Below are 15,503 nucleotides of genomic sequence, written 5' to 3' on the forward strand. Positions count from 1 at the left end.
CTTCAGGATGTCCCATTTGTCAGTCTGTATTGTGTGTCCACCACAGGAATCAATGCAGGCCCGAACACATCTTCCCGAGGCAAGAGAGTTAACTGACTTTAAAAGTCCAGTTTCCACTTTTAAAGTCAGTTAACTCTCTTGCCTCGGGAAGATGGCCCGAACACGACCTTGAGAAGATGTGATACGTCTGATCACAAGCAATGGGATTCAACACCATTCTTCTGAGAGAGCTTATGCCAACTGAGCTTTGTTATAAGGGCGACCTGGTCGTGCTCTAATTTGACGGTCAAGGTTCTGGTTTGGTTTGTTTGTTGTTTAACGCCGCACTCAGGAATACTCAAGCTATATGACGGCGGTCTGTAAATAATCGAGTCTGGGCCAGACAATCCAGTGATTGACATTATGAGCATCGATCCACGCAATTGGGATACGATGACATGCATCAACCAAGTCAGCGAGTCTGACCACTCGATCCCGTTAGTCGCCGTTTACGACAAGTATAGTCGCCTTTTACGGCAAGCATGGCGGTCAAGGTGATCCCACAAGAGATTTATAGGTGATAAGTCTGGTGATTGTGCAGGCCAAGGCAAAATGGTGTATGAGGTACCAAGAACGGTAGTACAACAGCGTAGAGAGATTGGCCAATGTAATTCCAGTGATGTTTCATTCCGTTCTTTCTGAACATGACTCCATAACAACAAGTACTATCATGTAACATCTTTTGGTATGAGGCGGACGGGGATCGAACCCCGGACCTTCCACTCTCCATGCAGACGCTCTACCGCTAGACCACGGAGGGGGCATTATATCTTTTATCTGTCAGTTTATGTCTCCGATGTAAAGAAAGGGTTTTGTTAAAACTTCCATGTAACACCAACATGTGTGTGGGTGAAACGTTGTAACACCTTGGAGTATTCTTGGGAGTGGAATTATTTCATAATGTTAAATTGGGGGTTGCATAGAAGTTTGAGAGTAGTACTTTTAAGGGTTCCCAACACAGATTATGATACTTGTAAGCTCCTGCAAACATCATATGACACCCACATTTCACTAATCACAGGTTTCATTTCCATCTGTGAGTGAGTGAATGAGTTGATTTAAGGCTGCTTTGAACAGTATTTCAACTATACTGCTCAGAACAGGTTAAGAACACCCCCAGTTGGAGTGAGTGGGTGAGTGAGGGAGTGGTGTCTTAGGCTGCAGTCAGTCATCACATTGTATCAGTGTGACACCTTAAGGCTAACCAGGTTCCAGGATAATTTTCTGAATCAGTTTATCTACTTTTGACTGGTTGCCATGGGTTCCACGATGCCATGCTTGCAATTTGTGTTTGGTGTGGAACTGAGAGCAAGGCAAATGTGCTGACTGGTAATTGGAGGAATACCTACTGAACGAATGTTTAGGGGTGAAATGGGGTTTAACATCCCTTCAAAGATTATTGCACTTATATAGGGAGGTAAGAGTGAATATTATCCTACCCTATTTTTTATCCCGGGGATAAAATTCTCTAGTGTCAGGATGATTCTCCCTAGTGAATTTGAACCCATACCAGTGTGTTTATTCCTATTCTATAGTATACTCTAGAGTAAAAGTGTGTGTGGCTGCTTGTACTAGTCCGGACTGATGCTGATTTATAGTGCTAGCCCACTGAGATATCATGCCGCAGTTTAGCATGAATACCCCACTCAGACAGAGAATACTGACTCCGAGCCGACCAGTCCTTTATTTTAGCCCATTAATGCCGAGCGACAGACAGGGTAACAACAGGTACCATGTTATAACGTCTTTTGGTATGACACGGCGGAAGCGAACACCGGACCTTCCGCTCTCTGGGCGGACGCTTTACCTCTAGACCACGGAGGCAGTCCCTACTATTAGAGACCATAATAGTGTCAAATCTACATCTGTCAAGAACACCTTGGACTTGAAATATCTACAATGAGGAATTTATTCCAGTTTAAAAACCATTTAACTATCTCACTTTTCAAAATACAAATCGGATGAAAAAGTGATTAATATTTTCACAAAATAAAGACTTCCAAAAAGACTGTTGTTTATATGCTTCCTCTAATACTGAGACCGGTATCAGATCTAAAAACACAGACGAAAATCTACAATGAAATAATTCTTTATTTCTGGATATTAACAATATAAATATAAATAATCATATTGCGACTGTTACAAAATCAACACAAAATAATTTGCAAACACATGCATCACATATCTCATCGGTATGGAACATGTAACTGAAAACAGAAAACACAAGTTACACACAGTTATAACCTCCAAGAAGAACAGACAGAGCTACAAGACTCACTCCTAGATGATAGGACAAAGCAACAGGACACCAGACCAGTCTACTGGCAATAGAAAAACACTGACAAGTAACAAATATTTTGTGTCTATTGATCCAAATGTTCCTTTCATCTCACAATCAGATAGAGTACAAACAATCACATAAAAATCAGATGTTTTAGTCTGATTTGATACCTCAAAGAGAGGTATCAAATATTGGTAAAAGATTTGATTTTAATGTTAAGCGACGATGAAACAGAAGTACCTGTTCTATCTGGATGGGATTATGTACACGATTAATGTGAAATTATCATTTATATCATAAAAAATCTATATCATATCTATATATTGAAACTGGGACTGGGAAATAGATTTAATTGAACTACCTCACCTCTGTGTATCTGAAGTTCCTGATTGAAAATATGTTTTGAAGGAAGCGTTTCAGTAAGAGATTTAACACTACGGTCACGGTTCATATTCAGCATTTGTTATAACTGTACAGTCACTTTATACAGGGAGATAACTATAAAGTCACAGAGGACCTGATCCTCGTGCGTATTCCGACCAGAGTCTAACTGTGTGTATGTTTGTTTGTTGTTTAACACAGCATTCAGCAATATTCCAAATATTACTAAGATACTAAGATCTTAGTTCTGGATACCAAACCGCTTTGTTTAGCGGTAGCGAGAACTGAGATCTGGACCCACATTAAAATCAAGACCCACTTGCACAAAGCGATCTTAGCGCTATGACTATCGTAAGCCTATTTTAAAGTATGGGAATTACGATCATCTTAGCGCTAAGATCATTTTGCGCAAGTGGGCCTGGATTTTAATGAGATTTAGCAACAACAAATCCATCAGTACTTCACTCATCAACTCTAGGTAAGGTTTGATCTGTTAAGGACAATAGAAAATAACTCTCAGTGAACAATAACGTGCTTGTATTTGTATTTATTTTGACAAGAACTATTGCAATACAATATTTCTAACATATTATCTATCCTATATACACGAGGACAACAATTATGGAAAGCTATTTACAAATATTTGTCTATATACATGTCATAGTGACCTACGTCAAACATACTTTTCCAAATGTTTTTCATCTTACGCATGCAAATTCCGTCTATAGAGAATTTGTGAAATGAGTTGAAACAAGACTTGTAAATTAGCATCTAAATCTCATCACAGTAAAAGCTGAGACCATTTTGAAGAATTAATCTTGAGACTAACATCCTGTCAATCAGATTTTGTGATGATATGATATATTAAACATAAACAATACATGTAATCATGTTTCAGCACATATTTCATACATCCCATTAGCCACATAAATGTCTTATATGTGATTCTTACTTGTAGAATAAGTGTAGGCATTACAAATGTTTGTGGTTATTAAAAGAAATTATGACAATTTTTACAAAATCAAATGAATCTTACTAAAGAAGTGACATGAATTGTCTTTATACACACATTTCTTGTGATATATTTGCTATTAAGGTGTGATAATTGTGATAATCCCACAAGAGAGGAACAGGGACCACCCCACAGTTGCAGGGACCACCCCAATGATGCAAGGTCTACCCAAACAGTTGCAAGGACCACCCCCAGTTTTTAGAGACCACCCCCACAGTTGCAAGGACCACCCCCAGTTTCTAGAGACCACCCCACAGTTGCAAGGACCACCCCCAGTTTCTAGAGACCACCCCCACAGTTGCAAGGACCACCCCCAGTTTCTAGAGACCACCCCCACAGTTGCAGGGACCACCCCCAGTTTCTAGGGGCCACCCCAACAGTTGCAAGGACCACCCCCAGTTTCTGGAGACCACCCCCACAGTTGCAAGGACCACCCCCAGTTTCTAGGGGCCACCCCAACAGTTGCAAGGACCACCCCCAGTTTCTGGAGACCACCCCCACAGTTGCAAGGACCACCCCCAGTTTCTAGAGACCACCCCCAGAGTTGCAAGGACCACCCCCAGGTTCTAGAGACCACCCCCACAGTTGCAAGGACCACCCCCAGTTTCTAGAGACTGCCTCCACAGTTGCAGGGACCACCCCCTAAGTTGCAGGGTCCACCTCCAGTATCTAGGGACCACCCCCAAAGTTGCAGGGACCACCCCAATGATGCAAGGACCAGCCCCACAGTTGCAAGGACCACCCTTCAGTTGCTTGGACCACACCCAGGGACAACACCGACAGACAGCCGAAGTATTGAACTACAACGTACTTGTTCCCATAAAAAATCTTCATTTGTTGGACAACAAAAACACAAAATTCTACATCCCTGACAATGTATTGTTCATTAATGAGCTCAGAATTATTACAAATTCCTGACAGCCTGTTTCTTAGGGATTTTGTTAAACACAAAATTGATGCAGTGTGGACTAGTGATAACGTCTAGTTTCTTTCTGGAGAAAATGTCCAGTGTTGATGAAACAGATCAGTGAGAATGTAACACACACATATACAGAAATAACCTAAGTTCATCATAGCAAGGCTACCTCCAGTGTACGTTCTGTCAATAGACACGACCACGTATATATCAGAAATTCAAACGGAGGCGGACATATACATTAGAGATCAATACTCAATGACCTGGGGATACAATGAAATAATGACAGCTGGTAAGGATCGGTTGTAGGGCCTAGTCAGCACATTGTGGTGAATTACAGCAAAGTTTAGCTACATAATTATAATTCAGGTATATCAACAATGATCTTCAAACTTCACGGGACTGTTTTTATAAGACCATGTCATAATTCAGAAATGCTGACTCATCATAAAATGTCAGACATTTTGAACTGAATTATTAAAATGTCATAAAAGGCTATCTTATCTTTATGAGCTGAAATATTAAAACGGGCAATCCGATGGGAGTATTAATGCCACCATATACCCAGTAAATATTTAATTGTTATTTTTGGTACACTTGCTTGTATTACCAGAAAAGCACTTTTTGTTGGGGAATGAGGATAGAAGACACACATCCAATAGCTGTGATGGGGCATCAAAATACGCAATGAAAATAATTCAATTAAGGTGAGATTACTGTGGTAATCAAGTAAGTCCCACAGTTACAGGGACCACCCCCCAACCCCCAACCCCAGACCCCACCCCCACAGTTGCAGGAACCACACCCCACAGTTGCAGGGACCACTCCCACAGTTGCAGGGACCACCCCAATAGTTGCGGGGACCACTGTTATTTTCACACCTTCAGACGTTGAATATATCAGGGTTATTCTATTCTATTTATACCCATAGTTCTCTCAATGTCGCATAAATGAGTTTTAATTTTACAAATATTTTATTAGATGATGAAAATATGTAGGTTACTATCACACAGATTTCTCTACATGTTGAAAATATGAGGTGTTTATACATTAATATAATTCATGACGGTAAAAAGCATCGAATACATTTATTGGAACAGATACAATATACATGACTGCAATAATCTGATAGCAATAACACTGTCTAATATCATTGTGTACAAGTAGGATGGGATAAGCCAGATCCACAGGTGGGATTAAGTACGGAGGCCAGAAGCGTGTTTCTACATGGGATAAGCGTCACAGCTGCAGCAGGTGATTAAATTTACCTCTGACTATGCTGAATTATCACAGTATTGATCTTTTGAGTCTTGTGTTTGTTATCCGGTAACATAGACTTGTAGCAGATGTAGATCTGCGGTAATGGTGAAGGGAAATACCAAGCTCCTCACAGTGATAGCCAGTTCGCAGAGCTCTATATACTATACTGGGAGTATAAGGGATGGAGCTGGGGAAAATACAATAGAAGGGAGATAACTCCTGTTGATTTTTTTGTTTCCTGGATCAATATGAACATGGTGATACGGGTTGATGTGCACAGAAGGGAGATAACTCCTGTTGCATTATTTCCTCTGGATCAATATGTGGACGTCACCGTCAGGTAGAAATTTGAGGTTATTCCAAGCTTCGTAATGGCGCAGGCTGGTGAAATCAATGTCATTGACCTTCAAGATTTCATCTTTGACTCGCAACTGTCCACATTTTTCTGCAGGTCCTCCTGAAATTTGAGAAGATAGTTTGTGTTGGAAAATCAACTATTTTCTAAACAGCTTTCAGATCAAATCCACTGCTGGCATTTCTGGTAACCATAAGGGCTAATTATTAAATATTATGATTATTTTATTATAAGGCAAAGAACAATAGAGAAGTATCTTTTGTGTGTAATTCTAATGCTGCTGTAAAGTTTTCTAAGATTTTATTGAAATTCTGTTTTCATCATTGGCATTGCCATGACAATATACATTTTGACCAGTTATCTCCCCTTGACCATTGGCTCAAATGTATTTCCATCTCACCACATATATATTACCATATGCAGGATGCCATCTCAGTCAGAATAAAAAATATCTTGCTTTTTGTAAACTTAATTATAAATATAATTTCACAAAATTTGATAATCCTTGATAAGAACTTGTCATGACAATTAATTAAAACCGCTGAAAGTTATACCATTAACTTCAGTGCAAAGAAGTAACAGGCCATCCTTACTTTAGGATCCTTACTTTTAGGTGTCATTGGGTTGATCGTCATGTTAAAGATTATTTCACTTACATACAGATGTGAATGTATGTGTATGTGTGTGGTTGCTTGTACCAGACCAGGAAACAGTATAACAACCAACTTGGATATATTATATCGAATCCAAGAGACCCAGTTCTTGTTTTCCCCCCTTGATGCCAAACAGCAGGCAGGGTAACAACAAGTACCATCTTCTAACATGGTTTGGTTGGACACAGTCAGGGGATCGAACCCCGGACCTTCCGCTCTCCGGGCGAACGATCTACCACTTGACCACAGAGGCGGTCCAAAGTGCAATAAAAACACTATGATACAAGTACATGAATCTCTCTATTATGCCAAGCAAAAGAAAGTATACACCAAGTTCGATGGTGGCTGCAGTCCTACCTTTGAATATCCTTCTAATGAGTATAGGCATGTCTCCCTTGGGTGAGCCCAACCCTCCTTCCAGACAGAAGCCGACGCCCGTGACCCCCTTCTTCATCACCACGTCAAATATACCTGGGCCTTCTTGCACTGGGGTGTCTGTGCCTGGGGAAACATGCACATTGTATTGAAACCATTTCAAGCAAAACAATCAGAGCTGTGGCATAATTCAGGTAAATACGGTAATTAGCACATTTAGTTTCCTTTTCAGAATTGTTAGTAGCTCTCGTTTAGTATTGTTGCCCAAGAGTTCTAGTTTTGACACAGAAAAATACTTCCAACATTGTGATCAGAACTGTCCTTAATTCAGGTATAAAGGTAATTAGCACATTTAGTTTCCTTTTTGGAATTGTTAGTAGCTCTCGTTTAGTACATTGTTGCCCAAGAGTTCTTTCTAGCTTTGACACAGAAAAATTCTTCCAACATTGTGACATTGTAGACTTTTGTTTTGCCCTTGTTTTGTGCCACAGGCAGCACTATTCAAGCTATATCATGGTAGCCTGCAAATGATGAAGTCTTTAACAACAGGAAGGGAATAGCTTCTATGAATATATATATAGTAAATTAATCTGTGTCTTTTAACTATTGTGGTGAGCCAGTTTGACAGACCGTGTTCAACGTAATAAGCGCCCCGGTCTAATAAGCGCCCACGGCGATATTTGTTATTATAATGGCTAGTGAACAATCCCAATTAGCACCCCTTCAAATTGATCAATGTACACAAAACTTATTTATTCGTGTATAGTACGCACTTGTGTGTTATAGGCACCCTTAATTATGGGCAATTAAATTCTGGAAAATAGTGTAGTGTATAATACACACAGACTTTTCTTTTGTATCATTTCAGGCTGTCAGCATAAACCACGAAATTTAAGATCTTTCATTTCTGTTTATTTTTCACTAAAACTTTATTGTTATAAGAGCCCCCTATTTCTAATTTTGAGAGCGCCCTGGGCTTTTATTGCGTTTTAATACAGTAATGATAATCATAATTTAAAGAAATTAGACAAAAACATCCTCTGGCTCTCAAGGTAATGAATGGGGTAGCCTTGTGGTTAAAGTGTTCAATGTCATGCCAGAGTCCTAGTTTGATTCCCCTACTTGGGTATAATGTGTGAAGACTTTTTCTGGTAAGGCCCGACCCGTGAAGATCCAGGCTAGAGAATAGGTCTTCAGCAACCCATGCTTGCCGTAAAAGGTAACTATGCTTGTCGTAAAAGGCGACTAACGGGATTGGGTGGTCAGGCTCACTGACTTGGTTGATACATGTCATCGATCCCAATTGCGTGGATCGATGCTCATGATGTCGATCACTGGATTGTCTGGTCCAGACTCGATTATTTTACAGACCACCGTCATATAGCTGGAATATTGCTGGGTGCGGCGTTAAACAACAAACAAACAAACAAAATCTGGTTAGGCCCTGTAGTGATATTGCTGCTAACAGTGCCTTCAAAACCTACTCAGACATGCCCATCTGAATGAATGTGTTCTGAGCTCACCATTCCCATTGACGCTGGTGACTGCTGTAGTCTGCCCGTTGCTGGTGTTGTTGGCGCCGTCTCGGGCCAGGACAAGCGTCACATGCTGGCTGGGCTGACTCAGCAGCTTCATCACCTCTTCTGCTGACATGTCGTCCACCAGGTTCCCGTTGACTGACAACAAGCTGTCCTTGAGCTGTAGACGCTGGTCCTTCTCAGCAAGGCTGCCGGGCTTTAATCCACATACCTAAACATCACAACTGAGATTATTCACACAGGAATAATAGTTTTTTTTCTGTATTGGTTCTTCATTGTCAGTATGTATGGAGGAACATTTCAAGAGGAATCACATTGTCCTAGTGTAACCGCCATAACATTTTCGAGTCTTGGCATGGAATTCAAACCATGGACCTTCTGATCCTAGGTCAGATACCTTGTCCACATCACCTAAGAAGTTAATCCCATCAGCAAGCTGACATGGTAAGGAGGGCGTCTGTGGGTTGACTCCATGCCCTTCTACAACCCGATGAGAATCACAAAGATTCAAAATCTAACTTTTTATGCAACAAGTGAAAGTCGGATTGTCATGATAGTCACTGGGCATTATTCTTGGCATTATTGCATGCTTCCCTTTGTTGCCACCCCAGGCTAACTTTCCATCACCATAAATCACATAATTTCCACTTTTTCAGTTTCTATCCAGACATGCAATTGACCTGATGCTATTTTGAGAATGAGCTGAGTGAGTGAGTATGGTTTTACGCCGCTTTTAGCAATATTCCAGTAATATCATGGCAGGGCACACCAGAAATGGGCTTCACACTTGGTACCCATGTGGGGAATCGAACCCGGGTCTTTGGCATGACGAGCCAACGCTTTAAGCACTAGGCTACCCGACGACCCGAATGAGTGATGATTGTCTGTCCCAAGTGAATTAATATTGATAGTTTCCCTAATCTAGTTGAGACTTGCACGATTATAGTCATTACAGAGAGTACAATATTAATTACAGTAGTACTAAGTTACAAAGATGAACTAATTAAGTCACACCGTCTAAGGCTGGGATGGGTAACTCGGGTACCCAGGTCGGGTGGGTACTAAGTAGGACCAGGGTACTAACAGGACTACCCAGACCCGAGGTTAGTCACGTGATATATTGTTTAATGACAAAAATTATCTAGAACCCTATGGTTACACTACAAGTCACTAATGTTCGCATTTCTTTCTGACTATGCACCCATTCCTTCTGACTTTCCCTATTGTTGAATATAGATATAACCTAAGTCAACTTCAGTGTATGCATGACCGGATCGTTTAATACATGTATCTAAATACGTTTTGCAAGTGCTGTGGTAAAGAAATTCCCAATCGGACATTTTGTATCTCTTGAGACCTATGGTGGGTACCCATGTAGGGTCAGGTAATAGGGGGGTGGGTACCCGGGTAGGGTCGGGTAATAGGGGGGTGGGTACCCGGGTAGTAAATCTAGACTCATCCCAGCCCTAGTGAGTCCCTTTCTATTTTAATTTAAACCTATTAGTTGTTTGGAAAAAGAGAAAACTATTTCTGTATAAAAATTCGCAAGTTTGGGCTACATTCTTGTAAGCAAACACATGTGTCCATTACATATTTAAAGGTATATATTATGCTACAGATATTCTTGTATTTTACTGTTAGGCATAGCAGTAAAATCATAGTTAAAACATGATACTTGTCAAATATGAGCACAATCCTGGGTAACTGATTATATATAATGAGGCCTCACCATAATAATGATTGACAATAAGAACAATCACTCACCACTTTAGACTTGAGAATACCATCTCTGAGTTCAAAGCCAAGGTCCTGCTCTAGATTTTCTCTTGTCAAAACCACAACTACAATTTCATCCTCCAAAGAAATCCCTGTCTTATCCATTCTCTGATTGGCTAAGTCAATCATACGGGAGAGTTCATCTCTAGAGACAAGACTGGCGTCAGAGACTTCAGTCAGATCTGAAATGGACTTATCCACTGCATCCTCACCAGTCGTCACCATCTTCCATCGTCGTTTGTTTCCACTGGTGGAGGAGGCTCTTGACTTGGTTGACACATTTAAAGATTTGTTGAGAACCCTTGAAGATGAAAGATTTTCTGTTCGAGGTACATTTTGAGAACTATTTAGCTTTGTTGAATTGTACTGGATACTTGAAACATCGGGTTCAAAGACTGAATGTTGACTATTGCCATGATCTTTAGTGGGAGTAGATGAAAATACTTTTTTACTGGATGAAGATGTGGTAGATTTAGAATTTTTGAGAACGTCGCTTGGAGATGACTCTCGGGAGCTTGATACCTGGGAGATAGAAGCATTGCTGGAATCAGACATGATTTTTGAGGATGCTGAAACTTGTGACACATGCGACACAGGTGCAGGAATGTCTTTATCACGAGAGTCTGTTTTAGTCACCGACATTTGGGTCTGAGTTGGCAAAACTGAAGGAGTGTTATCATGCAGTGAATCAACAGAACTAAAAGAATCTTGTTCATGCGAAGACGTATTTGAACTATATTGCACAGTGACAGTTTTAGTAGATGTTGTTCCAAGAGCTACTGGACCAGTTTCAGTGATGGATTTAATATCCTTCCTACTCACTGATGAATCCACAACAGGCTCTACTGACGTTGAAACCAGCTTTACTGTATTATGTACAGAGTTCTGCATCTCTGTAGGTGTTGAATCAGATTTAGTCAAAGAACCTGGCAATTCCACAGCACTGTCTTCTATTGCACTAGGAGATGTTGGAGAGGTCATCTGCAAGCTGACCCCAGAATCGGTATCTGAAGATGGGGTCTCAATCAGGGTAGCAGTATTTTCAATTTTGGGCATCCTTTGAGAATCAAAATTTATCAACATATCAAATTTAGACTCTTGGGCTGCAACCTTTTCAATCTCTTCCACCCATTCATTGTCTTCCTCAGTGGTCTGAACTGTGGTTCTAGTCTTAGGTATGGGTTGATATTTGATGTCTGCAGATGCTACAGCTGTCACCTCTGGTGACTGTACAGCTGTACTATCCTGGTGAGTTTGTCCTGGTGGTGGAGGCCCTGGTGGAAGAGGCGGAGCATCATCTTCATCAACAAGCATACTCTCCTGTTTAGGCTGTACAGAAATATTGACTTCAGGTTCTGGGATATATACGGGGACTGATTCTACTACCTCAGTAGCTGTTTTGGACATGACACTTTGAGTGTCCGTTTCAGCCAAATCATCAGCATGTTCTTCTGTTGGGATGGGAGGAGGAGGTCCTGAAGGTAGTGGAGGTGGGGCTGAGCCTGGCAAGGGTGGGGGAGAGGGGCAGGGAGATGACACAACAACCGACTGTTCTCCATGTTCCAGCTGCTTTTTAGCAGACTCTAACGTTGCAACCACTAATTCAGCTGCATTGGCTTCAAGTTCATCCTCATCAGCTATATCTACTGAGTTTGGTGGTGCTGAAACAATTGTTTGAACTGTAGGAGTAACTTCGTCTTCAATATTTGCCTTGATTTCATTTTCTGGAACTGGCTCTTCTTTCCGTGTGTCTTCAGCATGTTTTGATCTTTCATCTGTGAATGGTTTTACTGGCACATCTGTCTGATTGTCAGTTCTCCTGTCTTCACTGGCTACTTGAATTTCTGTATTTTCAGACACTTCTTCTGAAAGTTCACTAACCTTGACCTTTGCTTCTACTTTCAGCTCTTGTTTTGCTGCTTCAAGTGATGCTGCTACAATCTTTGCAGCAAAACCACCATTTCCATCTACTATCTTCTCAACATGCTGCTCTGGAGTCAAAACCTCTTCCTGTTGCTCCGAGGTCGACACATCCTCCTCTTGCACCGAGGTTGACACTTCCTCCTGTTCATCAGAGATCAAACCTTCCTCCTGTTGTGCAGGAGTTTCTAAGGAGGACACTTTTTCATGCTTAGATGGAATGGGCTCCTTTTCTTTATAGTTTATTTTCTTTGAGGGGACAGTAATTTGTTCTTTCACTTCTTCAGTCTTTAAATTAACATTGTCGATTTCAGCTTCATTTTCAGCACTGTCTGTACTTACTGTTTCATCAGTGTTGGAATCTTTCACTGTGGCGCCATCAATAACCAAACTTCCTGAATCAAGGTCAACTCTTAAAGTTACATCTTTCTGTAATGGTGTATCTGGCAATGGACTCTGAGCATTTAACTGAGTGTCCTCAGTTGTGGACACATCCTCAGTAACACCACTGATAGATCTGTGTCCCTTTCTTAACTGTGCTGTGTCTTGTGCTGAATCTGGTACAATTTGTGAAACATCAACATGCTCGTGATCTGTAACATAGGATGATTTAACAACTGAATGAGGACTTGGTGCTTCAAGTGAAGATGCAGAACTGTCTTTGACACAAGTGTCAATGCCAGATTGCTTAGTTATGTGCACAACTTTGGCTGTAACAAGTGCAGAGGTGTCTTCTTTATTTCTGTGTGTGTCTTTGGTGCTTACAAATTTCTTACCTGACAAAATAGATGTTGACATTATCTTTTTCCCCTCTCCAGCATGCAGTTTATAGGCAGATGAACCAAACTTAAGTCCAACTGGAGATGGTGGTTCCTCTGTTGATGCTTTTCTTGGAGATAGAGCATTGTTCATTTTGACAGGGCCAATTTTATATGTTCCATCTGGACTTGACGAGTGAGCCACTTCACCACTATCAGTCTTATGACCAGTAATGTTTTTCAGTCGCTCAAGTCCTGTTGGTTTAAAGATGGAGGAGGAGGTTTTAGGAACAGCATGGTGATGACCCTGGTCTGGCTTTGTCTTTGGCTCTGAGAGCCCTGTTCGCCTTTTAGGGGCAAGAGCTGCATTTATTTTCACCTTACCATCAGGCGATGTTGGAGATGTTGGTGATGTTGGAGATACAGGTGAGGAATTCTCCTCCTTTTTGTCTGATGGAACTTGAGACTTGATAGATATACGAGATACAATAAACACACCATCTTCTTCAGGAACATTCTTCTTTGCAGATGATGCAAGATCAGTTCTACTTTTTGGTTTTGGAGGGTCAATCATTTTAGGTGCATGAACCTCATGTCCTTGACCTGAGCTGGAAATCTTTCTCACAGGTGTAACAGAACTGCTAGATGATCTCCTTGAGTCACCTTCATCGACTTTTTGAAAAGCCTCAAAGGCAGCCATCTTCTCCTTGACAGACCGTTTTTCTGGAGCATTCTCATCTTTTCTTCTTGGCACATATGTTTCTTCAGGGATTCCTTCAGATTTGATAGATGCTGTGGATTTTTCAGAACTAGCAGATGATTTTCTCCTTCTTCTCTGACCAAACTCCACTTCATTTTCAATGTGGAAGTCATCTGACATCATAGATGATGAAGATACATCCGAACTAGCTGATGATGTTCTCCGTGGCTTAGGTGGCACAGGCGGAGGGGTCTTCTCATAAGGCTTTGCTTTAATGTCAGGAACAACACCTTCATCTATGTCATCCTTTACCACTGATTTGGTTGATATTCTTGGTGGAGAAGACTCTTTTTCTACTACAATATTAGAGACAAATTTGGGTTTTGAGTCATCATTAGCTGTTTCGTTTACTTCTATCTGGTCAAACTTAGGTGCTGGAGGAGCAGGTGCATCATTCAAGGATACTCTTGCCTTTGGTTTAGGTGGAACCTTGGGAGGACTTTTCATCACAGGGCTGTTTATTGACTCAGTTTGCTCACAAACAGCTGGCTTTTCCTCTTCCTTGACAACCTCTTTCTTCTCCACTTGCACAGCTTGTCTAGGTGCAGGTCTTGGTACTTTCACAGGTTCAGGTTTTTGTTGTTTTCTTTCAGCAACAACAGGAGGATTAGTTTCAATCTCAACCTCAGTCTCTGTAACTGTAGTTGTCATCTCAACCTTCCTGTTATCTGTTGATGGTGGCACTGTCTCAACAGACTCTCGGATGCGTGACTTTGACTTCACACCTGAGTCAACAGACACCTCAGGTACTGTCCTCGCAGGTTCTGTAGTAGTTTTAACATGTTTAGTTGACGATGTTTCTGTGGATTTTGGTGGCATATCACTCTTGTCTGTAACAACTTCAGTGGTCTTTACAACATTTATGGTAGAGACATGCTTTTCCTCAGGTTTCTTTTCTTCCTGTTTCACTTCCACCACTTTCTTTGTCACATCTATTGTAGATACGTGGGTAGGCTGTTCAGAAGTGTCCACTGTAGCAGGCTGCTTGTCCTGCTGTGACAAGGAAGATTTTCTTTTTGACTCGAAAAATCCTGAGTCTCTTGTTAAAGGAGAAGTAACTGTAGCTGACTTGCTCTCGTCCGTGTTGAAGGGCTTTGCACCTAACCTGACACCAAAAGGAGATGTGCGTCCAGCGGGTTTATCAGCAGATGTAAGGAGGGTATCTGATTTTCCAGTGGCTGAAAATAAATAAAATACATTTTGATATGGTTCCTCAGTAAACATTCAAAATGTCAAAGGATGTATCAAAGTAGATATCCATAATTAATTTGCTATTCACTGAACAATCTTTAGCAGTGGTCTGTTCTAAATGATGTTTTATATATCCATTCTTGTTATCCCAGAGGTACACATGAAGGGATTAAACTCTGGATGTGATGAAATCTAAAGTAACACCATATCAGATGGAACTAACCATCTGCAAGCCACCAGCAGTTATGATTAACTTGGTTCCACCTTCATACATTTCCATTCTGCATA

General features: G+C 41.0%; 1 protein-coding gene across 4 annotated transcripts in view; it reads right to left on the bottom strand.

Moving 5' to 3' along the window:
• Positions 1-2,112: 2,112 nt before the first annotated feature.
• Positions 2,113-15,503, bottom strand: part of LOC124131522 (protein piccolo-like) — a 116,109-nt gene continuing 102,718 nt past the window's right edge. For 3 of the 4 annotated variants that reach the window (XM_046494817.2, XM_046494818.2, XM_046494819.2), the window contains 4 exons: positions 10,575-15,202; positions 8,796-9,021; positions 7,255-7,398; positions 2,113-6,346 (listed from right to left, as the gene is read on the bottom strand). In XM_046494817.2, the coding sequence (XP_046350773.2) occupies positions 6,192-6,346; positions 7,255-7,398; positions 8,796-9,021; positions 10,575-15,202 (5,153 nt within the window). In that variant the 3' untranslated portion in view covers positions 2,113-6,191. The remainder of the gene's footprint in view (positions 6,347-7,254; positions 7,399-8,795; positions 9,022-10,574; positions 15,203-15,503) is intronic. The other variant, XM_046494820.2, reaches the window with a different exon arrangement.

This window comes from Haliotis rufescens, unplaced genomic scaffold, assembly GCF_023055435.1.
Source record: "Haliotis rufescens isolate VD_foot unplaced genomic scaffold, xgHalRufe1.0.p SCAF_1, whole genome shotgun sequence".
Taxonomy (NCBI): Eukaryota; Metazoa; Mollusca; class Gastropoda; order Lepetellida; family Haliotidae; genus Haliotis; species Haliotis rufescens.